The sequence below is a fragment of the Lonchura striata genome, chromosome 1A (assembly GCF_050655825.1).
Source record: "Lonchura striata isolate lonStrDom1 chromosome 1A, ASM5065582v1, whole genome shotgun sequence".
Taxonomy (NCBI): domain Eukaryota; kingdom Metazoa; phylum Chordata; class Aves; order Passeriformes; family Estrildidae; genus Lonchura; species Lonchura striata.
The window spans coordinates 75248475-75263088 of record NC_140741.1 but is presented as its reverse complement, the minus strand read 5'-3'; the positions used below and the strand labels follow the sequence as shown (position 1 = coordinate 75263088).

At 54.4% G+C, this 14614-nt stretch overlaps 2 protein-coding genes across 6 annotated transcripts in view; one reads left to right on the top strand and one right to left on the bottom strand.

Moving 5' to 3' along the window:
• Positions 1-1656: 1656 nt before the first annotated feature.
• FBH1 (F-box DNA helicase 1) overlaps positions 1657-14614 on the bottom strand; it is a 46075-nt gene continuing 33117 nt past the window's right edge. For 2 of the 3 annotated variants that reach the window (XM_085569483.1, XM_085569485.1), the window contains exons 22-26: positions 14294-14611; positions 10669-10742; positions 5348-6461; positions 4609-4828; positions 1657-1900 (exon numbers count right to left, since the gene is read on the bottom strand). In XM_085569483.1, the coding sequence (XP_085425609.1) occupies positions 14510-14611 (102 nt within the window). In that variant the 3' untranslated portion in view covers positions 1657-1900; positions 4609-4828; positions 5348-6461; positions 10669-10742; positions 14294-14509. Of the gene's footprint in view, positions 1901-4608; positions 10743-14251; positions 14612-14614 lie in introns of all 3 variants that reach the window. The other variant, XM_085569482.1, reaches the window with a different exon arrangement.
• IL15RA (interleukin 15 receptor subunit alpha) lies at positions 1896-14258 on the top strand. 3 transcript variants are annotated; one of them, XM_085569498.1, is made up of 8 exons: positions 1896-2794; positions 9317-9508; positions 10115-10168; positions 10370-10543; positions 10708-10737; positions 11036-11093; positions 11187-11436; positions 12631-14258. In XM_085569498.1, exons 1-7 carry the CDS (start codon positions 2449-2451, stop codon positions 11290-11292), a joined length of 960 nt encoding a protein of 319 aa, XP_085425624.1. In that variant the 5' UTR covers positions 1896-2448; the 3' UTR covers positions 11293-11436; positions 12631-14258. The 3 variants fall into 3 exon arrangements, with proteins under 3 accessions (XP_085425624.1, XP_085425622.1, XP_085425623.1); XM_085569496.1 differs by having other exon boundaries at positions 10367-10543; XM_085569497.1 differs by lacking the exon at positions 12631-14258 and having other exon boundaries at positions 10367-10543; positions 11187-11740.

The following is a 14614-nucleotide window of genomic DNA, read 5'->3' as shown; positions in this document are numbered from 1 at the left end:
GGAGAACAAAGACACAGGGAATTGCTCCCACTGCCAGAGGGCAGCCATGGATGGGATCTTGGGAATTAGGAAATTAGGAATTCCTGGCTGGGCTGGGATTGCCAGAGCAGCTGGGGCTGCCCCTGGATCCCTGCAATGTCCAAGGCCAGGCTGGACACTGGGGCTGGAGCAGCCTGGGACAGTGGGAGGTGTCCTGCCATGGTGGCAAAAGATTATTTTAAGATCCCTTCCCACCCAAACTTTTCCATCATTCTACAAAATTGACATTAAAACCTGGTTTTGCCAATACCACTGACGGTGGCAGCGACGAGACAGCGGTGATAACCCGGCCCAAAAATTGCTCCTCAGACCTTCAAAGCACTCGAAAAGAGACAACCCCTAAAGCGTGAGCTTGGATGTGGCGTGGTGAATTCCTCTGGAAATCCAGACGCTGTGGCCAGCCCTTGGTGCTCTCCCTGCACCCAAGGGTGGGATGCTTTAGGATCACATCCTTGTCCTGGATGGGAAGGATGGGAGTGCACCCCTGAGACAGGGACCTGGCAAGGCTCGGTGGGATGATCCTACAAATCAACCTGCCAGGGAAAATTCCCTGTGTGAGCACCCCGGAGCTGCTCCAGAACTCACAATTCCTGAGCTGGGAATTCCTTCCCACGGGGTCAGACCACTCACTGCAGGCTTCCCATGGCGGCGCCTCAGGGAGGGTCTCAACCCTGAAAATAATTTCATCTCAGCACAAGAATTAAATAATAAACCAACAGCTCGAGCTGGTGCCTCTCAGGAGGCAATGGAAAATTCTGGATTCCTCAGCTCCTGCCACGGCTCCGAGTGTCCCTGTCAGTGCCAGCTCAGGTCCCCTTGTCACCCCCCAGAGCCTGACCAGCACCGAGTGCATCCCTCAACAGCCACTCATTCCCTAGCTCTGATTTTTCATGGAAAAGCTCAAGGATTTTCACGGAAAGATGTAAAAATGTGGGATCACAGCCCTCCAATCTGACCAGTGAAAACTCTCACCCAGTTTTCCTTGCCACATTAGCAGCTGCAGAGCTCATTTGCAGCAGCAGCAGCACCAAAACCCTCACCTGGAAATTTCAGACACCGTTGGATTTTTTACACCTTTTGAAGGAATTCTTGAGGAGAAAGGCAAAGTCTTCCCAGACCGAGTTTTCTTTACCACAAGGTGAGATGATCACGCTCAGCTCTCGCACAAACTGCTGCGAACCCTGCCCTGCTGATTGTTTTTTATCACTCTCACCCTGTGGTATAAACTGATTTTTATAACTCTCACCCAGCCCATCCAGAGTACAGCCACAAGCACTGTGGATAGTCCCCAGCTAGAATTCAACTATGTGGATTCTTGGTTTCTTCTTTCTTCAGCATCTTAATATTCAATTTTTTTTTGGTAAGGGTTAAATGTGTGAGATGGTATTTCTTGAGTTTTATAGTATTTCATGCTAATAAACTAAAAAATTGAGTTGTAGCTCTTTCTTTAGAAGGTTTTTTTAAGGATGAACTGTTGAATTAAGAAATGATACTTAAATTATTTCTACTTTTAATTTAATGACTTAACTATCTGTGGCCTGCAATGGGGACTTTTTTAATCCAATTACACAAAGCCACCCAAACCCATGGAGAAGAAGGTGAAGAAGAACCAGCCTCTGCCCTAAAATCTCCATTTTGTTTTATATTTATTCCTGTATTCTAAACCCTGAAATTCTGAGTTTCCCACCCTGTGCTATCACACACTTCCATCCCAACTCCACCCCCACAATCCCAGTGCTGCCATTCCAGTTTGGAAGCTTCTCCAGGGCCTCAGGTCACGGGTGCTGCCTCTCTTCTGCTTCAGGGAGGTTAATTGAGGTTAATTCTCTTTCATTGAATGGCAGAGGGAGATTTTATTCCCCTGTGAAATGGTATAGAAGTTACCCTTTGTTTTGCTTTTCCCAGACATTGACAAAACAGAAAAATAAAAAACCCATGTGAGAATAAACAAAGGCCAGAGCTGGGGAGGATTTGTTGTGAGGAGAATCTGTGGGATCCGAGTTTTACAAATGCCGTGGGATGGAGACTGACCGCAGGAGCTCTGCAGAACTCCCAGGGCTGGAGCAAAGGCTCGTTTTCAATTTTTGAAATTTTGAATTTTCCGGATTTCAGCACTGGAATTCATGGAACCCCGCCAGACCCACGGGCGGGCACAGGAGGGAGGAGCTGCATCCCCCCAGGACACCGCGATTCCCTCGAATTTGCCCGGGCAGGCAGCGCAGCCTCATCTCCTGCCGGGATCGCATCCCTTCCCAAGGTGCCGCATCCCACGAGAACCCCAAATCTCCGCACCCCCCCAGGCACCGCTTTCTCCGCGGGTATCCCATTCCCCTTTCCCCATCCCATACTGCACTCCCCGAACCCAAATATTTCATCCTCTTCCTCCGGGGAGCATCTCGCACGCGCTGGATGCTGACTGCATCCCTGTATTCCATCCCTTTCCGGGCACCCAAATTCCCCCCGGGTACCGAATCCCACCCCCGGGCACTGCCACCCCCGCTCGCCCCTCCCGGCCACCGCATCCCCTCCCTGCCATTCCCGGCAGGGCGGTGCGTCCCAGCCGGTGGCTCCGGCTCCAAAGCGAAAGCGAAACCGTTCGGGCCACCACCGGGACGGCGTCGGCGGCGGGGAAGCGAGGGAAGCGCCGCGGAGCTCCCGGCGGAGCTGGCCCGGGCCGGTGCCATGGCACCGCCGCTGCTGCAGCTGCTCTGCGGGACCGCCGCTCTCCTGCTGCTCCGCGCCGCCGCCGACACCGGTAAGGGCGGCGGGGCTGCCCCGGGCTCCCGGCCGGCTTGGCCGAGCCCAGCCCGGGGTGTCCGGACCCGCCCCGGGGTGTCCGGACCCTTCCCGGGGTGTCCGGACCCGCCCCGGGGTGTCCGGACCCTCCCCGGGGTGTCCGCAGCTCACCGGGGTGTCCGTACCCTCCCCGAGGTGCCCGTACCCTCCCCGGGGAACCCGCACCCTCACCGGGGTGTCCGGACCCTCCCCGGGGAACCCGCACCCTCACCGGGGTGTCCGTACCCTCCCCGAGGTGCCCGCACCTCACTGTGGTACCCGCACCCTCCCCGGGGTGTCCGGACCCTCCCCGGGGTGCCCACACCTCCCCGGGGTGCCCGCACCTCCCCGGGGTGTCCGGACCCTCCCCGGGGAACCCGCACCCTCACCGGGGTGCCCGCACCCTCCCCGGGGTGTCTGCACCCTCGCCGGGGTGCCCGCACCCTCCCTGGGGTACCCTCACCTCACCGGGGTGCCCGCACCTCACTGTGGTACCCGCACCCTCCCCGGGGTGTCCGCACCCTCCCCGAGGTGCCCGCACCCTCACCGGGGTGCCCGCACCCTCACCGGGGTGCCCGCACCCTCCCCGGGGTACCCTCACCTCCCCGAGGTGCCCGCACCCTCACCGGGGTACCCACACCCTCCCCGGGGTGTCCGTACCCTCCCCGGGGTGCCCGCACCTCACCGGGGTACCCGCACCCTCCCCGGGGTGCCCGCACCCTCCCCGGGGTACCCTCACCTCCCCGGGGTGCCCGCACCTCACTGTGGTACCCGCACCCTCCCCGGGGTACCCTCACCTCCCCGGGGTGCCCGCACCTCCCCGGGCTGCACATTCCGTGCCCAAGGCGCTCGCTCCGCTCCCCGCGATGCCCGCGGTACCCCCGGGATGCCCGCTCCACTCCCGGGTGAGCCTGCTCGGCTTCCCGAGGGAATCGCGCCGCTCCCGGGCCTTTCCCAGCTCCCGCTGAGGTGCCCACGCTCTCCCCGGGGTGCCCGTGCCACCCCGAAGGTGCTTCCTCCGCTCCGCTCGCCGCGATGCCCGCTCTGCTTCCCGCTGCTGCCTGGAGGACTCACCCTATGAGCCCCCACTTGGGTGCCCGTGCCATCCCTGGGTTGCCCAGGCTGCTCCCTGGGGTGCCCAGGCTGCTCCCTAGGGTGCCCATGCAATCCCTGGGGTGCCCAGGCTGCTCCCTGGGGTGCCCAGGCTGCTCCCTAGGGTGCCCAGGCTGCTCCCTAGGGTGCCCATGCAATCCCTGGGGTGCCCAGGCTGCTCCCTAGGGTGCTCACGCTGCTCCCTGGGGTGCCCATGCAATTCCTGGGTTGCCCAGGCTGCTCCCTGGGGTGCCCAGGCTGCTCCCTAGGGTGCCCATGCAATCCCTGGGGTGCCCAGGCTGCTCCCTGGGGTGCCCAGGCTGCTCCCTAGGGTGCCCATGCAATTCCTGGGGTGCCCAGGCTGCTCCCTGGGGTGCCCAGGCTGCTCTCTGGGGTGCCCATGCCATCCCTGGGGTGTCTATTCTGCATCCCAGGATTCCCAGGCAGCTCCCTGGGGTACTCAAGCTCCCACTCAAGGTGTCCTTGCTGCTCCCTGGGGTGCCCATGCAATCCCTGGGGTGCCCAGGCTGCTCCCTGGGGTGCCCAGGCTGCTCCCTAGGGTGCCCAGGCTGCTCCCTAGGGTGCCCATGTAATCCCTGGGGTACTCAAGCTCCCACTCAAGGTGTCCTTGCTGCTCCCTGGGGTGCCCACGCTGCTCCCTGGGGTGCCCAGGCTGCAGCCCCGTGTTCCCTGGGTGCTCACCTCGCTCCTGGCACTCCCCCAGCACCTCCTCACGGTGTCCAGGGAGGCTGGGGCTGATTTTTAGGATCCCATGGCAGCTGCCTCACTGTGGGATTTCGGCCTGGGTGTGCTCTGTTTTCCATGGCACCGGGAGTTGTCCGTGGCTGCTGAGCCTGGAAGGTCACATCATTGTCTTGCTGCTGCTAAAATCCAAAATCCTGGAATCACTGGATCACGACGGCTGAAAGACACCCTCAAAGTCACTGAATTGACAAAGCACCGCCAAGGCCACCACTGACTGTGTCCCCAAGTGCCACATCCACAGGGCTTTGAAATCCCTCCAGGGATGGGGACTCCACCCCTGTGCCAGGACTGGACAAACCTTTCCAGGAAGGAATTTTCCCTAAAATCCCCCCTGAGGCTGTTCCCTCTGCTCCTGTCCCTGTTCCCTGGAGCACAGCCCGACCCCCCGGCTGTCCCCTCCTGGCAGGGACTTGTGCAGAGCCACAAGGTCCCCCTGAGCCTCCTTGGCTCCAGGCTCAGCCCCTTCCCAGCTCCCTCAGCTTTTCCTGGTTTTCCAGACCATTCCCCAGCATTGTTGTTCTTGGAGCTTTGGGAAAAATCTCATCACAGCTCCAGCCTTGGCTCATCCTCCCCGGGAGCTGCTGGAAGCAGCAAGACAATTAGGCAATATTTAATTTGCTGATAATGTGGCAGCTGCCAAGGGTTCTGTGAAGTAAGGATGGAAGGAAATTCAAACCTTTGGCACGGCTTCAGTGCTCACTCTTCTCCAAGCTCCCGTGTGCTCCCGAAGTCCTGGGAAATGAATTTATCCCTGTTTATAACGGAATGACGGGAATGGCCAGGAATGTAAAAAGTCTTGGGTAATAAAAGTCAGAAGAGCCCCTAAGACACCTCAAAATTCCTCACTGACCACTGAGCCCAGACATCCAGACAACATTCCAGGCAGCAGTGCTGCCACCAGATCCTTGTTTGGGGCAAAACCTGTGGGTTTAGGGGGTGTTAGAGAAAATGAATAATATTTATTTCTTTTAGTTCATGTGATGGGTAATTTGGGATGTGCTGCTGTATCCCACGATGTTCCCACTGGGCATCCTGTCCTCTCCTGCTCAACTGGAAATACTTTTGAGTTAAAATGTGAAAGTTTTATTTATGTACGTGATTTTGGCATCTCTCATCAATTTTTCTTGCATCCAGATTTGTGAAATTCCTCTTTTCTCCTCTTTTTTTTTGGCTCATGGCTTTTAAATTTTGAGCAGAAAAACTCCCACGTCTCTGGGCCTTTTCCTGATAATTTTTTTTAAGGAGAACAGACAAGTTTTTCCGGGTGTGGATTTTCCCAGCTGTGGTTGTTCACCCTTGGGAAGCTGTACTTGGACATGGGATGACATCCTGGCTGTTGTTCTGCTTCCCAACGTGTCGGGATGAGCTCATCCTCCCCAGCTGCCGTCGTTGGAGGTCGCTGGTGGAGAAAGACCAGGAAAAGTGAAGTAAAAAAATCCATGGAAATGCAAAATCCATGGATATCGGGCACGTTTCAAGCTGGATACTTTATCCCAGCAGGATCCAGATGGAAATCAGGCAGCTGGAGGTGTTTTCCTGGCACGGTCGGCTCCCGGCACCGCAGCTCCTTTGGGATGAGTCTTTGAGCACCTGGGATGATCCATCCATGGGAAATTCCAACTCACTTCTGAGGAATTAAAGCCTAAATCCTGCATCTCCAGCTGATTCCTCCCCTTTTCCCTCTTGGGATGTGCTTGGTCTCATCCATGGATGGTGATCCTGGAGTGTGGCGCTGCTGGGATCTTGTTGGAACAACTTGGGCATTTTTTGGAAGAGAAGATTCCAAGCAACTGGAAAAAAAAAAAAAAAGATAAGGAGAGCTGGTTTAAAAGCTGGGAGACATAAACAGAGCTTGCAGATCCCTGTTTTTCCTGGGTATTTTTGGTGTTTCCAGCTGGATTTCTTGCTGCGCTCCTTTCGGAGGCACTGGGATTTGGGAATTGGCACCATTCTGATTAGTCAGTGAGAAACTGGGAGGGTTTCTCTGTGACTAAAGGCACAGTGCCAGGTCTGGTGAGTTGTGACACTTCAACATCCCCCAGGCAGGGGGGATTTCCTTGAATCCTGGTTCCAAGAGCTGCCGATTCCAGGAATGTTCACCCACATGTTGAAAGAAGACCAACAGCCGCTGTGCTCAGCACACGCGTGTCCCCACGTCACTCATGTCCTCCGGCCACACTGGCCAGGATCACATCTGGATCCACCCTGGCACTGAAATGGAACAGATTCCCTCTGGGAAGTTCTGGGGATAACACCACAAATTGGGGCAGGAGGTTTTTGGGGCTGGAGATTTTTACCTCTGGATGTTTTGGGTGCTGTGGGAGCACGCTGTGTTCCTGTCCCCACTGCTGCTGTGCCAGTCCCCTTCCCATCCATCCTACTCCCATCCTGTTCCCATCCCCACGGTTTCCAATTCCCCACTGTGCTCCCATTCCCACTATTTCCATTCCCATCCCTGCTGCCATCACACTCCTGTCCCTGGTGCCCGCTGTCCTTGTCACCGGCACGTTCCCATCCCTGTATGCTTCTGTCCTCACTGCCATGCCATTCCCATTCCCATTCCCATTCCCATTCCCATTCCCATTCCCATTCCCATTCCCATTCCCATTCCCACTGTTCTTCCATCTCCATTCCCTAATGATCCCAGCCCAGCTGTGTGTTCCTCCTGGCTGGACACTGCTCCATCCCAGCTGGACATTGTTCCATCCACGGCAGGCATCAATTCATCCATCCAGCCTGGCCATGCCTCGTTCCATCCTATCCATGCTTCCCATCCCGGATATCCATCATTCCATCCTATTCCTGCTTTCCCATCCCACATACCCATTGCTCCGTCCTATTCCTGCTTCCCATCCCAGTTATCATCATTCCATCCTATTCCTGTACTTCCCATTGATCCATCCTAGCCATACTTCCCATTCCAACCCTGCATGCATCCATCCCATCTGTGCATCCCATCCCAGATATCCATCACTCCCTCCTGCTCATCCATCCCATCCCAGATATCCATCCCATCCCAGATATCCATCACTCCCTCCTGCTCATCCATCCCATCCCAGATGTCCATCACTCCCTCCTGCTCATCCATCCCATCCCAGATATCCATCACTCCCTCCTGTTCATCCATCCCAGATATCCATCACTCCCTTCTGCTCATCCATTCCATCCCATCCCAGATATCCATCATTCCCTCCTGCTCATCCATCCCATCCCAGATATCCATCACTCCCTCCTGCTCATCCATCCCATCCCAGATATCCATCCCATCCCAGATATCCATCACTCCCTCCTGCTCATCCATCCCATCCCAGATATCCATCACTCCCTCCTGTTCATCCATCCCAGATATCCATCACTCCCTTCTGCTCATCCATCCCATCCCATCCCAAATATCCATCACTCCCTCCTGCTCATCCATCCCAGATGTCCATCACTCCCTCCTGTTCATCCATCCCAGATGTCCATCCCATCCCAGATATCCATCACTCCCTCCTGCTCATCCATCCCATCCCAGATATCCATCACTCCCTCCTGCTCATCCATCCCAGATATCCATCACTCCCTCCTGCTCATCCATCCCATCCCAGATATCCGTAATTCCCTCCTGCTCATCCATCCCAGATATCCATCACTCCCTTCTCATCCATCCCATCCCAGATATCCGTAATTCCCTCCTGCTCATCCATCCCATCCTGGCCATCTGTGGCTCCATCCCAGCTGCATTTTGTGTTATTCCCATTGTACTCCTCTCCATCTCTCCGGGCTGGCTCCCACTGGGATACGGGAGCTTCCAGCAGCCAGGATCACGGATAAGCCATTCCCACACCACCCCAGGGATCCGGGTGCTGGCAGAGTTTTGGAGCAGCCAGGAGATTTTGCCCTTTGCACCAGAAAAGATGGGAAATTCCATCACCCTGCTATGGAACCGAACTCTTCCCGAGGCCAAAGGGGAAATGGGAACTCGTTTGGGGGAAAGCAAAGCCACAACTCCAAATCCATCGTTGTCCCCCTGTCTGGGATACTTGGATTTCAACTGCCACCTTCCAGAGGGGAAAAACCCCTGGGAAGTGGCTGGAGAACTCGCCAGCAGCTGGAATTTTTCATGTCCAGCTTAAATGGGTGGAGAAGGACGGGGGCAGTGACTGCAGCTGGAATTCAGCAGCTGGAGGCAGCTGGGACGTCTGGCCTGGGACACTCACTGCAAGGGGATGGAATTCCATGAAAACTGCTTGCTGGCTGGAGGAGCTGCTACAAGTGACCACAAACATGCCAGAAGTGGAGTTTTCCCTTTCTCCAGCCTCTGGAGGAGCTGCTACAAATGATCCCAAAAATGCTGGGAATATTTTCCCTTTCTCCATTCCCTGTGTCAGGCTCAGCGTCCCTTTATTTCTGCAGGATGGCTGAATCCCTATGTCCAGCCCTAAGCAGGATTTTACAGAATCATGGAAAGGTTTGGGTTGGAATGGAATTTAGGGATCGCCTCATTGGGACGGAGACACCTTCCACTACCCCAGGCTGCTCCAAGCCCCGTTCAACCCAGCTTGGGATGAGGAGTGGGGAATTCCCCAGCACAGTCAGAGGTTGTCTGATCTCCCTGTTGTGATTCCATGTTTTTTTGTTTTTTTTTTCCCAAACTCCATTCCAGCGCACTGCAGCCGCCCCAAGGCCGTGGCCAACGCTCGCATCGAGGCTGGGGAACGCGCGGAGCTCAATTCCCGCCTGCGCTACTCCTGCAACCCCGGATACAAACGGAAAGCCGGGACCTCCAGCCTCATCCAGTGCATCCTCTGGAACGGCTCCGAGCCCCGCTGGACCGACCCCACGCTCCAGTGCATCCGTGAGTGCTCAGCGGGAATCCGCGACGCCTCCGGAACCGGACGGGGGGGAAGAAACGCGAGCGCCAGCCGCGTTCGGTTCCTTCCAAAAGAATCGGAAACGGGAGAATTACGTGGGGGAGTTTAACCCGTGGAATTCCTAATGGATCGTGAGTTATCCGTGGGTTGGAAAACAAAAGTTTAGGGCCTCGCATCCTTCAGTGTTCCCTGACCCAGGGGAGGAATTTATTGTTGAGGATGGAACGCCAGGAACGTGGAATTTATAAACCACTGAGATTTTGCATAAACCAGAGGTGCCCAATCTGGGAAAACATAATTAATAAGGCTGAAAATATGGATTGAGGAGGATAATTAAAAAGAGACAAGTTATTAATCAATAGAAGACAGAATGGTAATTAATAACTTGAAGCCAGACAACGTAATTTGGTTTTTTTGCTAAAATGCAAAAATTGTTAGAATTTGACAACGAACATCCATTTTTTGGAATTTGTGGAATTTCCCCCAGACCTCAACGCTGGATAAAATAATTTTGACTCTCTAATTTTCCAAACCACTTAAGAGAGTTCATTTCCCAGCTGATGGCGTCTCCCTGTTGTGTTTTCCCAAAGGAGATCCGGCTCTTTCCTGGGGAACTCCCGGTCCGGAGAGCACAACCCCGAGAGGTGAGGAACAGGATTGGGGTTGGCTTTGGAGCTGCCACAGCTCCCAGGGTGTGGAAACCACAAAACATTCCCATGCTGGGATCAGATTCACCCCATGGGGTGACATCCCAGCCTTCCGTAGCTGTTGGAGGAGGGCACGGAAATAACGGCGCCGCCTCTCGATTTTGGGAATTTCGACCTTTCCCACTCTTTTCCCAGCAGGTGCCACCGGTGCCAGCCCGAATTCCAGCCCCTCTCCAGCTTCCAGTCAGTCAGCACCTGATGGGCCGTCACCGGACGGATCCAGGCCACCGGAGATGATTCCAACACCGGACACACCCACGCTGGGAGAGGGGACAACCCCGCTGCCCATCCCGCCCACGGATTATGCCCCAGGTTGGGCTGATTCCCAAGGGAATACAAACCACCCACAAAGGCTCTTCTGCTTTCCCAATGGAATTCTTCCTTCTCTCCAACCTCCCTTTCAGTGAGGTTCCTCCCAGCATCCATCCCTTTCCTACCTCTCCGGCTCAAAATTTCTTTTCTTTCCTCTTTTCCAGTTTCCATCCAGTCCGTGGCCTCTTCTGTTGGTAAGCTGGGGAAAAAAAAAAAAATTATTTGGGAATAAGGGGCTTATTTTAATTGTTTTAAGTTTCAAATCCCTTCTGGGGGCTGTGGGAGCTTTATTCCATGGCCAATGGGAATGCCACTGAGTGGGGGAGGGATTTAGCACCCAAATTTCCTCCTGGAAAGAATAATTCCCAATTCCCTTCCTCCGGGGGTGGGATGGGCACCTCGTGATGGTGCCCAGAGTGATTTTGGCTCCTTATGGAGATATTTTGGTGGCTATTTGGTGGATGCTCCTCACCCTGAGTGTCCATCCCTCAGGACTCCTGGTGCTGCTGGCCATTGGAATCGTGGCTGTCTGCTGCTGGAGGAGGAGGAAGTAAGTGCCAAACCCCAGGAATGTTTTCCAAAGCTTCTGTGCTTTCCAAAGAAAAGCCTTGGAATGCCACTGATGCTCCTCTTCCCTGCACAGGCGCACCAGGCAGGGCTACATGGAGACAGAGAGGGACATTCCCATGGAGCCTCATCCTTCTGGGAATGAGGAGGTGGCACCTCCTGCCATTGTCCCCACGGGCTGAGCGCCCACCCTGGGGACACTGGGCGCACCCACCATCCCGAGGGATGCCGGATGGAATTCTGGATGCTTCCCCGAGGAGCAGCCAGGGATGCATGGCTGCTCTTCCCAGCCTGAACATGGAGGATTCCCATGGATGATCCCAAAGGTGGGTGGGTGTCTTGCACTGGGAGCTGGGATTTGATGGAATTGGTCCTGGGGATGCTGGCGGTGGGTAGGGAGAGGGTTGGGATGTTGGGATGGGGTTTGGGATGAAGCTGAGCTGCCCTGCCCCAGGGAATTCCCATTCCCTGGATATTCCATGGATAGAGTTGGTTTAGCTGGATACTTGTCCCATCCCTTTCCCAGCTTTGTTCCCAGAAAATGGATGGAGAGGGACCCAGCCAAGCATTTCCCCACATCCTCATCCCTTTCCCAGCTTTGTCCCAAATCCCAGAAAATGGACGGAGAGGGACCCAGCCAAGCATTTCCCCACATCCTCATCCCTTACCTGGCTTTGTCCCAAATCCCAGAAAATGGACGGAGAGGGACCCAGCCAAGCATTTCCCCACATCCTCATCCCTTTCCCAGCTTTGTCCCAAATCCCAGAAAATGGACGGAGAGGGATCCAATTTCCCACATCCTCATCCCTTACCCGGCTTTGTCCCAAATCCCAGAAAATGGACGGAGAGGGCACCAATTTCCCCACATCCTCATCCCTTTCCCAGCTTTGTCTCAAATCCCAGAAAATGGACGGAGAGGGACCCAATTTCCCCACATCCTCATCCCTTTCCCGGCTTTGTCCCAAATCCCAGAAAATGGACGGAGAGGGATCTCATTTCCCCACATCCTCATCCCTTTTCCAGCTTTGTCTCAAATCCCAGAAAATGGACGGAGAGGGATCCAATTTCCCACATCCTCATCCCTTTCCCAGCTTTGTCCCAAATCCCAGAAAATGGACGGAGAGGGATCTCATTTCCCCACATCCTCATCCCTTTCCCAGCTTTGTCCCAAATCCCAGAAAATGGATGGAGAGGGATCCAATTTCCCACATCCTCATCCCTTACCCGGCTTTGTCCCAAATCCCAGAAAATGGATGGAGAGGGACCCAATTTCCCCACATCCTCATCCCTTTCCCAGCTTTGTCCCAAATCCCAGAAAATGGACGGAGAGGGACCCAATTTTCCCACATCCTCATCCCTTTCCCGGCTTTGTCCCAAATCCCAGAAAATGGACGGAGAGGGACCCAGCCAAGCATTTCCCCACATCCTCATCCCTTTCCCAGCTTTGTCCCAAATCCCAGAAAATGGACGGAGAGGGATCCAATTTCCCACATCCTCATCCCTTTCCTGCTCTCTTCCAGCCACTGGGCCAGAGCCAAAGGTGTTGGGAGCATCCCACCCCACACACAGCTCAGGGATCCTTTGGAAGCACTTCCAGCACCGATCCCGGCTCTGGATCCCGATCCCCAGCGGCTCACGGGGAACCCAAGCTGGAGCAGTCTCACCAAGGACCAAATAACACAATTCAGGGAATATTTTCCTTTGTGTGTTTTTCCTTTATCCATCAGCAGTTTTTAGCCACTTGAGTTTCCTTATCCAGGTTTTATCCACCTGTTTTCTTATCCAGGTTTTATCCACTTGTTTGCTTACACTCTGGAAAAGGTAGCTATTTATTTTTATGTATAAATAAATATATTTTATATAGAAAATAACAGAGCAGTGGATTCTTTAACTGGATGTCTCAGCTGGGAAGGACTGGATTGGGATGAATCCATCCCCACAGCACCAAGGACATTCTCATCGGACACCACGCAAGTGAAGGGTTCATTCCCATCCTCAAAAAGCTTGGGAAGCAGGAGGGATCCAACAGCTGAAATTCCACGGTTTTTCCTTCCTGTTCTTGCCCTGTTTGTGCCTCTGATCCCGGGATGCGTGACAGGCACAGCACTGGGCACATCCCTGCTCCCAAGGAATTTGGGATGCTCGGGAAGCAGGAGAGGCTGGATGGGAGCACTGGAGGTGCCTGACCCAATGCCCACTCCAGGCTTTGTGCTTCCATCCAGATCCAAGGGCTTGAGGGAATTCCTGCCCACCATGGGAATGCATTCCCGGATCGCCTTTGGTATTGAAAGGAGAGGGAGGGAAGCAGCTCCATGAATGGAAAAAACCAGGATGTCTGAGATTCCTACAGCAGGCACAGCCCACAGCTCCAGCCCGTGTCCAAGGGCAGATTCCTAAAACCACTTTCAGTTTTGATTTCCCATGGCACAGCCTCTGGAATTGTGGCACAGCGCACTGAGAGCGTGATCCACCTGGGCATTCCTGGGAAATGAAGGGTATTTAAGGGCAGGGAAGAGACATAAAGGAAGTGTTAAGGCTTTCTTTGGCTATGCATTTAATTTTAGGATTGGAAATCCCTCTCCAGTTTGTCCCTGAGTTTGGCTGGAATCAATCCAAAGGAATTTTTCTGCCGCTACCTTATTTCTTCCTTCCTGGTTGGCTGCAGGGAGAAGGGGAAGAATCCAAGGAAACCCCTCAGCTGCAAGGATAGAAAATCAATTCACTGGGAGAGAGTCATGATTTCCTCCCACGGCTGGACAGGAACAGTTCATTTACAAGAAATAAATTTTCTTTGGATACTTTCCAGCGTTGTGTTTCCTCTTTTTCCAGTGGATCAGAGGGATTTCCAGGAATGATGAAATATTCAGGAATATCCCCCCTGGTGACAGGGGGAAGAGAGGGAATGTTCCAAAATTAACCCTGTTCTGTCTGATCCATTCCTAAAGTGCAGATTCCTCTGGATATCCCACTCCCAGCTCCTGGAAGATGAGGCAGAGCTAGGGGAAAGGCATCACATCATCACCAGGGAGCCTGGAAGTTCCTCTGGAGCTGGGAACATCCTGGAATTTGGAGCTGGGCTGAAATCCTGCTCCAACATCTGCCTGGAATTTGGAGCTGGGAACATCCTGTTCCAACATTCACCTGGAATTTGGAGCTGGGCTGAAATCCTGTTCCAACATTCACCTGGAATTTGGAGCTGGGAACATCCTGCTCCAACATCTGCCTGGAATTTGGATCTGGGCTGAAATCCTGCTCCAGCATTCATCTGATTTTGGAGCTGGGCTGAAATCCTGTTCCAACATCCACCCGATTTTGGAGCTGGGATGTGCCAAGAGGATTTGTGCCACATCCAGGATAGCTCTGGGAAGCTGGAGGGCTTTGTTAGAGCTGGATGGGCTCCTACTGGATTGTTGGGAAGGAGGTGAGGGGAGTCAGGGAGCCGAAGAACATCTGGGTGCAAGCCTGGCAAAGGAATCCCCCTGGATCCTGGCTGCCGTCGCTCTG

Bases quoted from the DNA above. Each gene is read 5' to 3' on its own strand.
- IL15RA (XM_085569496.1), top strand. From the start codon at position 2,449: ATGCTGACTGCATCCCTGTATTCCATCCCTTTCCGGGCACCCAAATTC. The intron at 9,509-10,114 runs GTGAGTGCTCAG...GTTTTCCCAAAG, and splicing joins CCCCACGCTCCAGTGCATCC to GAGATCCGGCTCTTTCCTGG. The intron at 10,738-11,035 runs GTAAGCTGGGGA...TCCATCCCTCAG, and splicing joins GTCCGTGGCCTCTTCTGTTG to GACTCCTGGTGCTGCTGGCC.